At 44.9% G+C, this 17,454-nt stretch overlaps 1 protein-coding gene across 2 annotated transcripts in view; it reads left to right on the top strand.

Moving 5' to 3' along the window:
* Nucleotides 1-17,454, top strand: part of LOC147693099 (laminin subunit beta-2-like) — a 251,162-nt gene that overhangs the window by 178,856 nt on the left and 54,852 nt on the right. The window contains exons 18-23 of one of the 2 annotated variants that reach the window (XM_086939354.1): nucleotides 3,410-3,623; nucleotides 3,766-3,909; nucleotides 5,746-5,977; nucleotides 6,581-6,744; nucleotides 14,536-14,565; nucleotides 16,549-16,773. In XM_086939354.1, the coding sequence (XP_086795480.1) occupies nucleotides 3,410-3,623; nucleotides 3,766-3,909; nucleotides 5,746-5,977; nucleotides 6,581-6,744; nucleotides 14,536-14,565; nucleotides 16,549-16,773 (1,009 nt within the window). The remainder of the gene's footprint in view (nucleotides 1-3,409; nucleotides 3,624-3,765; nucleotides 3,910-5,745; nucleotides 5,978-6,580; nucleotides 6,745-14,535; nucleotides 14,566-16,548; nucleotides 16,774-17,454) is intronic. The other variant, XM_086939355.1, reaches the window with a different exon arrangement.

Raw genomic sequence — 17,454 nt, 5'->3', positions numbered from 1 at the left:
GAACACTAGTGTAATTCTCAGGCGTCACGCATGGTTACGCATCTCAGGTTTTAAACCAGAGGTACAAACTACCATCCTAAACCAGCCCTTTAATCAGAACCAATTGTTCGGGCCGGAGGTAGATAATACATTAGAAAAGATGAAGAAAGACACAGATACCGCTAAGTCTATGGGGGCGTTACAATACACCCAAGCTAGAGGTTCCTCTCGCTGCTCCTCTTATAGAGGAGGCTCCAAGCAGACCGGCGCAGACACAACATCATCTTTTAAAACACACACGCAGACCTCCTCTAATAGAGGATTTTTTAGAGGAGGATATAGAGGCAAGCACAACAAGGGAAGAGGTAGAGGTAGTAACAACAACTGCTCCTCTTCCGCTCCTAAACAATGACTTCCCTCTGCCTCCCCTACAGCACTCCACTCCTGTGGGGGGCAGACTCTCACAGTTCCTACCTGTCTGGAACTCCATCACAACAGACAGGTGGATAAGACAAATTATCCAACATGGCTACTGCCTAGAACTCACAGCAACCCCCCCCCCCCAAACATACCACCCAGGCAGCGTCCAATGTCTGCAGAACACATAACTCTGCTTCAACAGGAAGTTCTAGCACTCCTACAAAAGGATGCTATTCAGGTAGTTCCATTAGAAGAACAAGGAACAGGAGTCTACTCCCTGTACTTTCTAATTCCAAAGAAGGACGGGACCTTAAGACCAATTCTCGACCTCAGGCCACTAAATCACTACATTCAATCAGATCATTTTCACATGATCACAAACGCTGCCTGAGGCATAGGAAGAGGCAGCTCCTCTCTCTAGACCGTTGATCCATAAAGAAGAAAAATTAATCCACAGTAGTAGAATTGGGTATTTAGGGGACACAAAGAGAGTGAGAAAACCACTGCTGCTCGGCGATTCTCTTCTTAGCAACGGTTCCAACAGGTTTGTGCCGGGGAGTGTTTCAACAGTGTGCTAAATTATGAGAAAAGACTGTAAGAAATATTTATGTTATTTATGGCACATCACAATCCATATGCATCTGAGGTGGAATAATCCTTACCAGCTCCTGCTGTGAAGAGCAAGAGAGACTTATGGAGAATCATCCAATGCAGTCAGACACCAGGGGTCGAGACAATATATCAGGCAGAATCAGCAGGAGAAGAGAAGGTAAAGTGTCCCAGACAGCAAAGAACTGGAATTTAGGAGAGAGAGTAAAGACGACTTCAAAACACCTCTCTTTAGCACAATGGGAATGCAGGCAAATGTAATAAACATGAGGGAGTGAAGTTCAGTGGATCAACTCGCAAACAAGAGAAGCCCTACAATGCACACACTTGCTAAGCATGTGGGCTACTGTAGCGTGTGCCTAAAACTAAGTGCTTCCTGTGATGCCCTGGTGGGCTTCCCCCATAATATGGAAGCAACGTTGCACAGCCGATGCCCCAGCTTCCACCAACTCACCTTCTACAGTCAGAAGGAAGGATGAACTAAATGGCCAGTGTAGTGTTGTGAGACTTTGAGTGCTAGGACCCTTGCGGTTCTTGGTGGACTCAGTAGAGGAAGTATATAACGTGCTGGGAGGTGTTAAGGTGTGGTTATCAATGGGTATGACATAATCAAAGATGAGAGTGACCTAATATTCTGAGGAATATGTGTGGTGTATTGAGTTGCATGCTTCCAGGCTGCTGAGGATGCTACAGCCAGTCCCAGAGTTGCCTCACATTTTACCAAAATGATATGGTAAGACTGAAGCTATCCTGACACTATTTTACATCTCATACGTACGTACTCAGAGTCTTTGCACATTCAATTTCTTACCACATAGATGCCTTGTAAACAAAATGCAATCATTTTTTACCAAAGCTATTTGCCTTGCCAGTGCTTTACCTAGAATCTCTCAAAAGAGCTAGAGATTCAGGGCAAGATGTATGACCCTACATTGTGGCCGCAAACGGGCAATCAGCCCGTTTGCAACCGCAATTTAGGACATGGCCAGGTACAAACCTCATTTTGCGACTGATTCGCAAAATGAGGTTTGCGACTTGCTATTAGGAAGAGGCGTGCCAAGGGCTTCCCTTCCTAATAGCGACCCTCATTTGTATGCATGAATGTTTTGCAACCACAATACAGGTCGGAAAAAACTCCCAATTCACCACCTACTCCAAGTAGGTGGTAAACCATTTGCTAACAGGAAGGAGTCCCCAGGGAACCCCTTTCCCCCTTGTGAATGAGTCAAAAAATATTTTTAAGGGCAGGCAGTGGTCCTGCCCTTAAAACGGGCTGCATTAAAAAAAACGGCTCTATTTAAAAGCAGTCACTGACATGGTGGTCTGCTGACCCCAGCAGGCCACCATCCCTGTGAGTGCTAGCCATTCCTAATGGGGTCGCAAATTGCACCTGCCTCATTAATATGAATGAGACCTGCAATTTGCGACCCCAATAGGATTCGCAAACTGTGTCTGAGACACTGTTACACATCCCAAATTGCGATTCACAAATTGCGATTCGCAAATGCGACGTAATTTGCGAGTCGCAAATTGGTAGGTCGTATATCTGGCAGTGAAGATTTAAAAGAGGTTGTGTGGAAGCCTAATGGTGTGACTATATATTACAAGAAATAAAATACCCCTTGCCATTTGTTAAAAGAAGAGTCAAGTCACCTTGGAGTTTTGTGACCTCGTTGAAGGAACTCGGCCTTCGGTCGATTTCCTCCATCTCTTTTGTAACTCCTCAGTGACTTTCAGTATTTTTTACAATGTACAGTTAAGCGCACATTATCCCAGTTCTTTTTTGCAGAACGTTAGAAGGTTGAACAAAAGGGTAAGGAGAGGAAACATGGTACAGAAAAAGATGAACTGGGTGGTGTGGTACAAAGAAAATTGGATACAACTCCACTTTTATATCCATGTATTGATGCCATGTTGGAAACCTCCAATATAAAGTAGGCATGCTTTGTTAGCTTCACCACACACTTTGTGTGCTTGTTGTGCTTGACGTTTGACATCCTGAAATAATGCGCGGGCTGCCATTTTGCTTGGCTTATTCACAGATTATGGTTTGAGAACTGCTTTGCAAAGTGCAAAGTCCAATTCTAAGTGGTTTGTACAGGAATCTGTTGCCACATATTCATTTTTGGATACTGTCCAACATGAAACAACAGAACAAGCAAATACAGTTCCACGGTTTAATAAATACAATTATTTTAACCCAATAGAACCAGTTAGGTAAAAGTAAAAATCAATTAATGAAATTAGGATTCAGTTTCCCGATGCAACTGGGATCAGTTGACATGTTCTTGGCCTGAGCCATACCTGACACTGAAAGGCTGGTCTCATGTGGGAGCACCTGATTTGCTGTAGACAGTACATTTTTGGTCCATTATAGTTTTCTGTATGTTTCTACTTCCAGATTGTACTTATTCCACGCTATTCCTCCATGGAGATGTTCATTGCTGGAGATCCGGATGCCATCAGCCGTAAGGAGACGTTTGAGCGTATTCGCTGCCATGACCGTGGCAAAACCATTTCAACCGTTTCAGACAATGACGTGATGACGGCCTCCTCTGCAGTGTGTGCTGTCCTCATCTCCAGCATGTCGGCTATTCTACATGATGGCGCCCTGAGTACGTATGAGAATTGGGGGTTCGACAGCGGACATTCATGCTAAGGAGTGTCTAGGCAACAGACTCTTCTCAAGGAATGTTTTGCCTGAGTAGAAATGTTGCTCAACTACCATAGAATTGACTCCATATTTTGTATTCCCAGTTTGTCAGTGTGACCCTCAGGGCTCCGTGAGCTCTGAATGCAACCCCAACGGTGGACAGTGCCAGTGCAAGCCCAACGTGATTGGTCGGAGGTGCGACCGATGTGCCCCAGGAACCTATGGCTTTGGGTCAGCTGGATGCAAACGTGAGTAGGGAACCTTCCATAAACACTGTATAAAATTATTTCTGAATGGGTTCCTCCATTGCCCTTGGACACAGAACAATTTATAAATCAGAGGTTTAATTAGTTACTCTTTTCCTTTCTCTTGGTGTTGTCAGTTCTTCCTGTCATTGACAAAAATCACAATTAAGCTATTCCCATGAAAGATCAAATGGGCAAGCTTTTGTTCAGGCCTTCTGTAGGATTCCCTCCACACTGAGCTCCACATTTTAACTCTGAGTGCCTGTGACTGACCTCTTCACGTACCTCCTGACCAGCACACAGTGGCCGCTCACTCCAATATAGCGCTCCTTTCTCCCATCCTGTGTGCTTTCTTCCTTACAGCTGTCCCTGATTGTCCAATTAACTCTTTATCCCCTTGGTAATGTCACTCAATGGGGGCTCCTTGCCCCTTTGCTTCCCCAAGACAAATTCAGATATAGATATGGCGATCCGTCTCTGAGTCGTGAGCGAATGCAGTGACAAGGGTTGTATGCCTTCATTAAGAGAGGGAATGTGAAATGGTGGTATGCTCCTGGTGACCCCGTTATATGGTAGTACTCTGTGGCACAATGAGGAAGGGTTAATGGAAAGGTGTTCCCGGGCAATGGGAGGGTGTTCTGCTGATGCACATGCAGGGCCTGTCGGCCAGTGTATCTGGTGTGAGAGAGGGAATGGTCAGGCAGATGATGGATTTGGCTGAAATCTGCCTGAACCAAAACTTTCTGTGGAAAGTGAGTCTGAGTATGCAGACTTGAGTGAGCGGACACCTGCAGTGAGCCCTGGGTTAGGGTTCTCCATGATGGAGCGGGACCTGAGGAGGCTTACAAGTGCAAGAGGCAGCGTTAGTCGAGTCTAAGTTACCAACTGGTGAGTCCTTATGGTGGTGTCATCTCCTTCACAGAACAGCGTTGAACTTAGCATTTGCTGCTCTGAAGGTCCCTGTGCACGTGCTCTCTGGCATTCCTCCCTACACCAAGGGTTAATGTAGGCCTGTGTTGAGGTCATTCCTGGTGGCGGGAGGGAATACATTAGAGAAAGAGACAAGGTTCAGCTTTTCACGCAGCCATTGTAGGACGCACGGTTCTCAACGCAGCTTGGATCCGTTTACTCGCTGCTGCTCATCATCCCAGATTGATCCACCATGGATGGTTTGTCAGAGGTAAGAGGGACCTACACCCAACACGTGCCCTCAATCCATGACCGGGGACCAAACAATACAAAAGATCACCCCCATATAGTAGGAATTTACTTCTCACCCAGAGCTCTCGGCACATGTCCTTGTCCATGTCCTTGTTCAGCCCTCGTCTGTCCTCTAGCTAAGACTTTTGCTGCCTAAATACAAATATATACGTACCAGATGAAACAAAGGGAAATAAAGAGACTGGCAATATTTGAAGTCCATGCTCTCGACCGTCTCTTCTGATGTGCTTGCCACACCCACATATCACTGTGTTTTACTTTTTCTGTTTCGCTGACACATTGGCCATTTCTCCACAACACAAGCTTATGTTCTACAAAATCTTTCTGACCACCCAGCCATGACTGTATGTTGATCACATATGTCACAGAGTTTCTCTGACACACCGAGCGTGTCTACATTATTTATTATGGGGTTTACAGATACTCTTCACAGTTTTCCCCAACACATCAGCTATGACTCATGGGACAAGCTGACCTTTCACATACCATATCAGCCATGTATTTACTATGTAAACTCACATTCAACTGTTGTGCTCTTTTTTTGCAACACGTGCTCTCTTTCTGCTGCCTCTCCCTCATAATGCCAGGACTTTTCTTGTGATCTTCTCTTTATTTTAGTTTGTCAGTGCAGTGTGGAAGGGTCCCTGCACAGCTTCTGTGACCAGAGCAGCGGGCAGTGCGCTTGCCGCCCCGGAGCCTTTGGTCATCGCTGTGACCGGTGCCAGCCGGGGCACTGGGGTTATCCGAAGTGTCGGGTCTGCCAGTGCAACGGGCACTCTGAGGACTGCGAACAAAGAACTGGGGCATGCTTGAACTGCAGAGACCACGCGACTGGGGGCAGATGTGAGAGGTGATTATGAAACGTAGCATCTCCTACGATGCTAAAGGTTGGACTACTGCTTGTGCTGTGTCAGGAGCTAAGGAAGAAGGGTCACTGTTAATGCAGAGCATGGCCAAAGGGTAGGCAAGCCAGCTGGCCATCTTCATACACCAACAGAGAGAGAGGTTTATTAATATTCAAAGGCACAAGGTTAATTTCAGGAGGGTTTCTACAAGAAATGCATTGCACAGTACATACATATTTATCAGTTAGGATGGGACATATGGAGACATTTCTTGATTTCATGGACAATTCCATATTCAACACAAATATGAAAATGGAAACAATTGTTTTTCTCAGTTACAATATTTATTTTCATATGCCTCCTCATTGTTAACCATTTTTCCCAGGAGCAGGCTAGCTAATAATCTGATTTGCTTGCAGGTCCAATGTATAGGCATAGCGGCAGCTGGCAGACGGAGAGGTTGGGAAGCGCAGCATGGGCTGGTCTGCCGTAGGATTTGTAGCATTGGGCTGGGGTTGAGATCCAACGTGGGTCATTCTCGGTCAATGTACGCACAACAGTGCAGACGGTACCTCTGATCCGAACTCTGTGCGCTTTCTTCTCATTAGATGCATAAGCGGATACTACGGGAGCCCCGTTTTGGGGTCTGGGGACCATTGCCGGCCATGTCCTTGTCCAGAAGGACCCAACAGCGGGCGCCATTTTGCTGTCTCCTGCCATCAAGAGGGGCGATCACGGCAAATCATCTGCACATGTGACAAGGGTTACACAGGTGAGTGTATGACCTTACTATTAAAAATTGAGTTTCTACTGATAATATACAAATCTGTACAAAGCTGTTCTATCATTTTCATACTGAGCCAGGAATCTCTGTTTGAATTCCAAAAGTAACACTTGACATTTAAATTACAATCTAATAATAATCAAAATCAATTTAAGGTAATATTGCCAGCAGGTTGCGAAAACTCATATTAATTAACAGTCTTGTCCATCTGCCTTACCAAGTAGACTAATTGACTACGTGGGTCCTCGAAACATGTTGATGCAAACAATACTTGTCCAACGGAATGCGATTCATAATACGCTTGTGAACTAGATCAATTGTGAGTTAAAACATTCACTTGAGACCCATGCATTGGAAGATGTTTGCTTTAGTCTTAAGGTCTATAAACACTTTCTCTATGTTTTACAACCCCTTACAATCATTGAAGGATAAATTGTGTTTCCTCCAGTGGATACATATTCACGACTTGGACTTCATCCCTTCTCTTACTTAGACCACGTGGATCCATAAGAGACCTTTCGCGGAGTCGTAATTCTCTTCTTTCCACGTTTCAGCTTTTGTCCTGAAGGGACCCTTAGGTGTACCCTGACAAGAATCGAAACGTCATCTGTTTTCCTCAACCAAAACTGCCCTCTGAAGACGTTTGTGCTATCTGAGACTTGCAGCTCGTTTGCACGTACACCTTGTTTTCACTCTCTTTCCACTGTGCGCTGTCCAGTCTACGCTACATGCAGCATATATCAAATGAATATAATTGGAGCACATTTGCACATTTTTTGGGAGATTTAAGGCCTGATTTACTATTTGGCGGATGGCCTGTTGTTCCGCCAGGGCACGGACAAATTACTCCGTCCCCATGGCGGAGGGACCATTCATCAAATGTATAACTGACCGCCAAGGGGTGGTCATTTATAATGCATTGGCAGGAATCGCCGTCATTGCAGTCCCTGCCATTGCCTTTCACTGTTCGGTGCAGAGCTTCGTCAATATTTTCCTTTTTTAATTTTCAAAAAGAAAATCCTGAAATAAAAAATGTAATGCTCCCCTCACCATGGGAGCCATTTTTCTGACAGCCATTACTCCTCAGACTATCGGAGAGATGGTGGAATCACTGCGGTAGTCAAACCTATGATCCACGCTCAATTAAATAGGAAGGGCAAACTATTATGTCAGCCGTAAGGATACGCCGGCGCTGTTGCAATGAAGTATTCTTACCGCCCACATATAAATCAGGCCCAAATGTATATTAAACTCACAACATATACACATTTGGACCCATCGCTGGGAGCCTTCATTTGCATTAATAGGAATGTATCTATATATAATACTTAGGGAACCACTGTTTTTCAATTATCGAATACCCCAGGCTTCTGTTTAGGTTTATGGGGCTAGCCCTGTTTCCTGTTTAATCTTATGTTTACTTAGGACATCATAAAGGACACCAGTGATCACATCAGAAACTCACCCGGCCTAGTGAGGAAGATAGCATATGGCCCGGAGAGTCCAGTAAGGTCCTCAGTTATATCCCACCCGGAGATGACGCATATAGTTCTAGAGGTGCCCCATACCGGTTGTGTGGTCCATTTCCCTTCTCCTCTGGGTGTTATTCTTCTTAAGTCACTTCTGAGGTCACCTCTGATATAAACAATGGGGGGGAATGGATTGGTGGACTCCACCGCTACAAAGGTTGCATGGAACTGTGTGTGTGGGAGGACAGCATCCACATCACAACTCTCCCAAACTTCAGAGTGTGGAACAAAGGTACACACAATTCCCTGTTATAAGGTCTGCAGGTGCTGAAGTGAAACCTCCACCTGTAAAGATGCTGTCTAGTGAAATAAAAAAGACAGTTCTCTTTAGCCAGTCCTGCTTTGCTAATGATCACAAATATTGGCCATTCTAGGATGTCCCTTTGCTTGGTGATCTCAGCTTGGGCCGGCTTCTGTTTTGAGATGTATTGTTACATCATTCACAGGACTGCACCTTTAACCTGGTGCTGTTTTAGAAGGGATTAGCTAGCCTCATCTCAAGGGCCAAACCATCCAAATAGTTGCTACACAGATGAAGATCTGCCTCTTGTTAATTTCAGTGTCCATCTGGGGATCAGCACTTGGTGACATGGTGAAGACCAAAGCTTTCTAGCAGATCCTTACGTCATGTACGTGTCTTATAAGTAGAGGGGCACCCCTTTATGTTGCCATTCGTAACCAAGTCTTTCTACCACATCTCAGATGAACGCCTGAGATCAACCTTTTCAAATCAAACAGTTACAAATTATTATATATAAAACAAATATCTGGAATTGCGAAATAGTTTGGAAGTATGTTTTAGCTATGTAAAATTGGAGAGAAGGAATGGCAGGGAAAGAGTTAGGGTGTTTGGAAAGAGTTTAGGGTGTTTTGGAGAGAGTTAGGGTGTTTGGAAAGAGTTTAGGGTGCTTTGGAGAGAGTTTAGGGTGTTTGGGGAGAGTTTAGGGTGTTTGGGGAGAGTTATGGTGTTTGGAAAGAGTTTAGGGTGCTTTGGAGAGAGTTAGGGTGTTTGGAAAGAGTTTAGGGTGCTTTGGAGAGAGTTAGGGTGTTTGGAAAGAGTTTAGGGTGCTTTGGAGAGAGTTAGGGTATTTGGAAAGAGTTTAGGGTGTTTGGAAAGAGTTTAGGGTGTACAGGGAAACATTGAATTAAAATTTAAAAGGGGACATCTCGAACCAAGTGTATGTTTGAACTTATCAATTTGAACAAAATGGCGTAAAAATGTAAATGGGAGTATTACTGCATACATTTCATTCAAATCATTTGGTCGAAAACTGCTTGTCTTACCCGATCATCCAAGAAAGTATCATAGGTTTTTTCTTCCTGGTAAAGCACATAAGAGGCAGATATCTACCATAATATTCAGTGCTACCTTTACAAAGACCCTATTGTGGTGTAGTGCCTTGGAAGTGACAATTTTTGAATACAACTGAAATCCGAAAATCCAGCTTCATTGGAGCAAGTTAATTGATTCACAAACATGTAACTTTTGTATATTATAGAATAGTTTCACCCCATAAGAGTGACTCTTAGACAATAGTTACACATGGTTTATTGTAGGAAGCTGGCTCTTTATGCGATGTAGCAAAAATCTAATATGCCGTGTAAATAGTCTAGGGGTTCTCTTATGAGTGGACAGGGTCCTGCTACGACAATCCCAACGTGTTCTATTAGGCGGTAGTGTGGTCGAGCAACCTTAGGCTTAACACAGAGGAGGGCAAGACATTTCCAAAATACACACAATGATCAATAAATGACAACATGATTCAAGAAGGAGATCCACACCAATTTATAAAAATACCAAGAACCTTTATAGATGTTTAGGCATCAGAAAAAAATAGTTCCGATAAGTACGTTTTTAAATATAAATTCTTTGTACTTTAAAAAGTGGACACAGTGCAATGAGTTCTGCAATGTAATGGAAGGAAGAATAAATTCTGCAAACAGGTACAGCACATCGAGCTACAGGACCAATCTCCAGGAGTGATGGTGAATGGTGGGCAGGGTCCAAGGCAGCACCGGCAGTACACCACCAGCGGCACGAGGGCGGCAGGGTTCAAATCAGCATCGGGAGCCCAGTACGTTTCCATGGGAATCGGTCTCTGTAAAAAGATGCTGCAGGGTCTGGCTACGAAGCCAGTCAGGCTGAATCAACAAGGGAGGCTCAGGCCTCACAATGCTTGGGTTCCGGGGGAACACCTTTGGTCCTCTTCTCCAAGGCCCAGGGGCAACAGGTTCAGAAGTGTCATTAGGCGTCGGGTTTTCCTTACTGGAGCAGTCGCTGTAGAGGGGCCTTGCATGCAGAGGCTGCAGGCGATGTCGAGGAGTCCAGGAGGGGTGAAACCACATTGTACTCGAGCTCTGGGAGGGCCTGGGGGACCTTGTTGACACTAGTAGCCCACTTCAGCTCAGGCCAGAGGCGACAAATGCAGTGGTGGCTTCAAGTGTCAGGTTTTGGCAGTTCCGGAGGCCTCAGTCTCTTCTTTTTGGAGTTTCTGCTGAACAGGTCCGTTGTTCACTGGAGGCGTTGAGTCTTTTTCGAAGACAGGCAGTCCTCCCAAGTTTGTGGATTCACAGCTGCAGGACAAGTCGACTTTGCACAGATTTCAACGAGGGATGCAGACAGGCCGGCGAGGTTGGTACCAGATCAGCTGCTTCTTCTCTCCTGCTTTTGTGGCTCTTCAGTGTCCTCTCTCTTATTACGTCTTCAAGAACTGCTTTTCCGGTGCCAGTACATCCCCAAAATACTGAATTTAGGGGTGTTATGGGTGTGTAGAGTAGTAGCCAGTGGGCTACGGACCCTTGCGTTCACTATGCCCCCCACATGACCACTTCCTGTGTGAAGTGGGCATAACCCTGTCCCAGAATTCCTAGGTATGCCATCGCAAAGATGGCTGTCTCTGAAAACTCGTGTCCACCTCACAGTAGCCCACCTTAGGGGTGGTACTAGCCTGGAATTGGCATGCCTACCTGACTAGCTAATTTTCCCACCTGTCTAGGTGCCAAGAGGGCTCAGGACGGGGGTGGTTTCCTCCCCCGTGCGGGGAGCCAGATTCACATTCGAAAGGCGGCAGCTTCTTTGAAGCTTGCCGACCCAAGGAGGCTAATCAACAGGTCATCCTGTGGGAGGGGGTGTTACACCCTCTTCCCAGACAGGCCTTTTGTTTTGGGTCTCCTGAGAGTAAAAGGCTCTCACCCTAGGAGATCAGAACAGCATCAGCAGCAGAACAGCGGCAGGCTAGCAGAGGCCAGTCTGCAAGCACACCAGGGGCTGGTAGGTTTTCAGGATGCAGTCTCTAGATGCATGTATTGGTAAATCCAACACTGGCATCAGTGTGGGATTACCAATATGAGATGTTTGATACCAAACATCCCTCTCTTCAGTGAAGCCATCATGCAGCCAGGGAACTGGTTTTCTCCAGTGTCCAGCACATGTCTTAAGATGGCTTCTCTGGTCACTTGTACTGGCAGTAATAGGACTGACCAGCACAGGGGCATATCTGCTCATGCAGATATGCCCAAACATATAATATTAATCACCCTGCCATAGGGCTGTCAGGCCTGCTGTACAGGTGACTTACAAATATCATATGCAATGGTAGGGGACATGACACAGGGATGTCTGACATGTCGTGTTTTCAATTTTGTCTGCACAAGACAGGCAGGCTGCAGTGGTAATTTGCATGTGTTGGTGAGGGGTCTCTTAGGGTGTCACAATTCATGCTGCTGCCCTTAGGGACCCTCTTATGCCCTAGGTCCCAGGGTACCATTTACTAGGGACTTACAGTTGGTGCTAACATTTTTGCCAATAGGGGAAAATAATTGTACAATGTTGGGAAAGAGCTCTGGGGGGACCTGGTTAGCAGGGACCCAGTGCACTTTCGAAATCCCATAAGTTGGCAGGCAAAAGTGGGGGAGACCATGTCAAAAGGGGGCACTTTTATATGCTTACCTTTGCCCTAAACAGTATTAAGTGAGTCCTTCCAGCCTTGAGGGGAAGGACACCAGAGTCCATTCAACCAACAATCTCCAAATGCTGGATAATTGGGTCTAAGAATTTTGATCCAGGACTGCCTTCATAGAGGTGTGCCTGGTTTGACATAACACTGATTTGAGGATTGCTGTCTTTGGGTATAGTTTTAAGTATGAAGTCCCAGTGAACCTTTTTTTCATGTGGCCTTGGCACTATCACTGGCATCGACTCTAGAATATCTGTCCACCCAGTGTTGGCATGCAGCAGGTGGGAGAGCTAGAGAAGACGACATAGTAAGACCCACCTCTGTTCTGAAATTCCTGATGAGTTTGTACCTCAATGGTTGGATTCTCTCTTACATACACATATGTGAAAGTTTTACTTACATTTTAGCCAAGTAAAATCAGTCACCCTTTGGTCCTTTTCATCCATTCTTATGATCCTTTCTGGTGCCACTTGACACTTCCACAACAAAAGGTGGCAATCTCACTAGGTTTATTGTGGGTGCATTGCCAATCATAAGCACAATATCTATGTCATTCTCCAGCACTACCTTTTTCATAGATAAACTTGTTTGAAAGGTGTTCTACCACAATATTGAGTTTTAAATGTTGGCCTACCAAAATATCGCAGCCAGGACATTGACTACCACAAAATTGTACAGCTTATTATATGAAGGTAAGTATAGATGTACCTAATATTCTTACCTCCACATCTACCTACTTTGACAGTATATAAATCTTAAAAGTAGTTAAATGTTGAATTAAGAATAGTTAATATATATTCACCTATGTATACTTGCCATCACAATATCAATATTCTGTATAAAATAATAACCAGGTGTGTATCACAGGGGTTACCCTCCTCAACATAGTTTATCAGCTGCAGAACCCCCCCCCCCCCTTAGTATTCTACATAGCGTTGATGTGGAGCGTCACTCCTAAGCCAGCGATTAAATCTTCCGGAGCCTGTGTGGCAAATTCATCAAACTCAAAAACGTATTCTCGGCCATAGGTGCCTCGGATGGGCTACAACAGGTTGGATATTAATAACCCCAAAACGTTTTATAATTGAGAACAAACATAACATTGCAAACACCCTTATTGCCCGCGTGCTGTTGGGCATTTAGAGCTGTTAATTACTCTCACCCTCATTCACCCTCACCTTAAGCTTGGGCCCATAACTATACTGTAGTCGGTTATTAATGCTTTCTGCAAAAGCGTGTTAACAAGTGGTAACACCAAAAGCATTGGCTAATTACACTTAAATAAAAGCATTGGATAATTACCCCAAAAAACCATAACAAATATTTTCATGAGATATGTACCCATCAATCAATGCTCTGACCAAGCAGTTGTCCACATCTGTGTGAATATATTGGCAGTTATTGACCGGCGGATGGAAACGACAGGAACAGAGCAGACGCAGCGTAAGGGAGCGTAGGAAGGGTCATGGTGATGGACCCACTACACTCCCCTTTTTAGCATCTTCCTCTCAGTTCTGACTTACTCAAGTACTGATGGTAGCCAGGAATGCAGCGCAGTTCAGTGCAAGGTAATAAAACACTGTGGCAGGAACAAGGTGAAAAATGGGAGGTGAAGGTTGGGGAAATCCCCGCTCAACATCCATAGCCTGCCATTTTGAATCACTGTCCCACCCAGCTCAGCCCTGCCATGCGGAGAATTTCCTGACTCCTGAGATCCTGTTAGTAACGGGGCTATTGCAGACACCCTGATGCTCAGAGGCGTGTGTGCTGCTGTCGCTTAGCAAGAAACCAACCGTAAGTAAAAGTGTCAGATTTTTATTCCCACTTTAAATATGGACCATGGTGGCTTGAAGGTACATTTGCTACATCTGGCTCTGTAGACATCTGCAGATGTTCCTTAATGAACTATGTAAAGAAAATTGTGTGAAGTTTTCATGCAAACTTTTGTTGGTGTAACTCAATCTAAAGAGGCACCATCAAAAGGCTGGTAGCTCATCACCGGGACATTAGGTTGTGTATTGCTAGTCATGCTCTGGGGTACCACTGGCTATTTCATAAGCTACTGACAGTGAATTCAGCCCTCCAAGAATTTCAGAGACACCAACCTCTAAAAATATCTCACAATACCCCCAAAGCTTAATCTAGCACAGGATTAGACCACCCAACATGTGCCAAATCTTGCTTCCTTAATCCTAGGCTATTGCTAGGTACCCAATCCTACACCCATCCTGGATCCCAAAATGTTGCTGTGGGCATGCTTTACTTGTGTGTTGACATGTCCCTTTCCTCCTCAGGAATGGTAAAGCGATCGGAAGGGGTTCGGAGTGAGTAAAAGTCTTCTCAAATCTGCCTACCATCCGGTATCCTCTGCATGGCCTTACCACGCAAAACCACCTTACTCGCCCTTTCACGCAGTGTGTCCCCATTGTGAAGAGCCTTCATGCATAACACCATGCTGGTCTGCAAGAGGATGGTTGTAATGTGTGAGTTGTGCTTAAAGGCGGCTTCTAGCAGAGATCCTGGGTTTTTTCATTGTGCTAAACACATCTTTCCTAATGCTGAAGAGTGTGTGTTAGAGCAGCCAGGATGGAAGGGCACTTCATCACTCACTAGGCCTTTCACTTTGATGCATGAACATAAAGTGTATGAAAATAACCTGAGTTTTAGGAATAGAAAGAAAACTTTCATGGCTACATCCAAAGGCAAGCCAGTAGACATCTCAGGCTAATCCAAAAATGTTACCTTAGCTGACGGTGATGGTGGTTATGAAAAGAATGCAAGAAACAGGAAAGCACAAATGCAGTAAAGTGTATTTTTAGTTATTAGACCATTCAGTCTTCATTAAAAAGGATTAAGCAATAATATGTCACACTCATCACCAAGGCACTTAACATAAAATGAATTTAATTAAAAGGTAATTCTTGATTTCAGTTAATTTATAGCATTACTTTAAAAACGTTCCCACTGCTTTTGCTACCTCAGGATTTTCAGGGGAGAACAGGGAATCAGTTGCTATTGCTGTTTGAGACGGTTCTAAGTCAAATAGGACATAAGACTCCATTAGGAATTAAAGTAATTAATTCAGGTATATAAGCTTCTGAGACCACACAGCACTTTCTTGAGTTTAAAACATTTGGAACTGAAGGGATGTGTTTATTTTCACCTGTGACTGTGGCCCGGAGCGATCTTGTAGTCCTGTGTGTAAATATTGAGGGGCAAATTTACAAGGAACGGACGCATCTGCATAGATGCACCAGTTTCCTTGCGCCAGTGCCAAATGTCCTTGTGCCACCATGGATGCGCTGTATTTACAATACAGTGCTTCATGGCGCAAGGATTAACATATGCGTTAGAAATACTGATGCATCTGTTGGCCCAAAAGGGACACATTGCTGAAGTTGCTCATGAAAGTGAATCAACTCCAGGACAGCGCCACAACAGATAGGTGAGTCCAATACAAAAAGCCAGTATCATTCCTTACGCCTGGTCTGTGCAGGCGTAGGGATTTTGATGCAGTGAAGGCGTAGAGTGACGCAGTAAAATGTTGTAAATTTCACTGTGTCAGTTCTACATAGCTTTTTGCGTGGGAATGCCTAGCCTGCGTACATTGCACCTGGTGCACGTATAATGAGACGCAGGGCTTTCCAACATGACGCATCTCCCTAGATGCGTCACGTTGTAAATTTGCTGCATTATTTGCGCAGCCGTTGGGTCAAAAGAAGTGACGCAATGGTGGCACAAGAAGGCACAAGGGTCTGTAAATCTGCCCCTGAGTTTCTACCTGGCACTTAAAACTGGTGTTGGTCTGCTTCTAAGAGCTGCCAGTGTTAGTAGAAGAGAGACATACAATGCAGAGGCTTAAAGCGAATGATCCAAGATTACACAGTCTGGTCAAGTGTAGAAGCTCCAATAAGAACTCTGGTTTCCTGGTTCCACAGACTATGGGCCTGATTGCGATCTTGACGGAGGGGATACTCAGTCACAAACGTGACGGATATTCTGTCCGCCATATTACAAGTTCCAAAGGATATAATGAAATTGTAATATGGCCGACGGGATATCCGTCACGTTTGCGACTGAGTATCCCATTCGTCAAGATCGTAATAAGGCCCTAACTCTCCTCCACTGCACTCACAGTGAGAGGAAAAGAGGAGACACCCGGCACATAAAGCATAAACATGGCAACTTACATGTTCTACTGATTACACCCGGTCAATCTTAGTGACTCTGCGGTGTTGAGTCGCTGGGTGCAAAAGAATGCATTAAACCAGAATGAGAAATTGAAGACTGTGTCTGTGCCTCCACAGGGTCACGCTGCGACGAGTGTGCCCCCGGCTACTACGGGAATCCATTCCAGGCTGGCGGTAGGTGTCTGCCGTGCCAGTGCAACAACAACATTGACATGACCGACCCTGGTGCCTGTGACCGTCGGACTGGGCTGTGCTTGAAATGCAAGTTCCACACAGAGGGAACTCACTGTGAACACTGCCAGCTGGGCTTCTACGGAGACGCCTCCCGAAGGAGCTGCCGAAGTAAGTGAGGGGCCAGAAGCCATCTGCAGCAACATTCCTACTGATTCTGTGTTTGTGTGTTTGTGTATGTGTGCACATGGGTGAGGGGAGCATGTGAAAGCATGCCTGGTGCCTGCTATGGGTCTGCAGAAACAATCCTACTTATTCTGTCTGTGTGTGTTTGTGTATGTGTGCACATGGGTGAGGGGAGCATTTGAAAGCATGCCTGGTGCCTGCTATGGGTTTGGTTTTGGTTGAGTATAAATTGTAGGAGTACCAGGGGGTTAGTTGGCTGTGGGTGTTGAGAGGTTTCATACATTCACGATTGTAGTGGTCAGTTTTTTTAGCAGTCTTACAATGGGGAGAGTTATTCTACAGCACATGGAGGGATGGAATTCCTGTATTTAGCAAAAGTGTGTTCTACGTGTACCTTTATAAGTGCCTTAAAATACACAAGCAGACACACATGCTGTGCCTTAAAACAAACACTTCTAAGACAAGCTTAGCTAAATGAAAGAGTTCCCTGAAGACATTTTTGCTCTTTTTAACTCAGTCCATTCAGGCCCTGATTCAACTGTATGGTTAATTGATTTAAATTGAAAAAACACTTACAATTGGTCCTTTTAAAAGCAGGAGTAATTCTGTCCTTTACAAAGGAAAGTCAATGTCCACTTTTTGTTTTTTAAATATTTTCCTATTTCC

Source organism: Lissotriton vulgaris, chromosome 9 (assembly GCF_964263255.1).
Source record: "Lissotriton vulgaris chromosome 9, aLisVul1.2, whole genome shotgun sequence".
NCBI classification, from domain to species: Eukaryota; Metazoa; Chordata; class Amphibia; order Caudata; family Salamandridae; genus Lissotriton; species Lissotriton vulgaris.
This window is presented reverse-complemented; position numbering and strand designations above follow the sequence as displayed.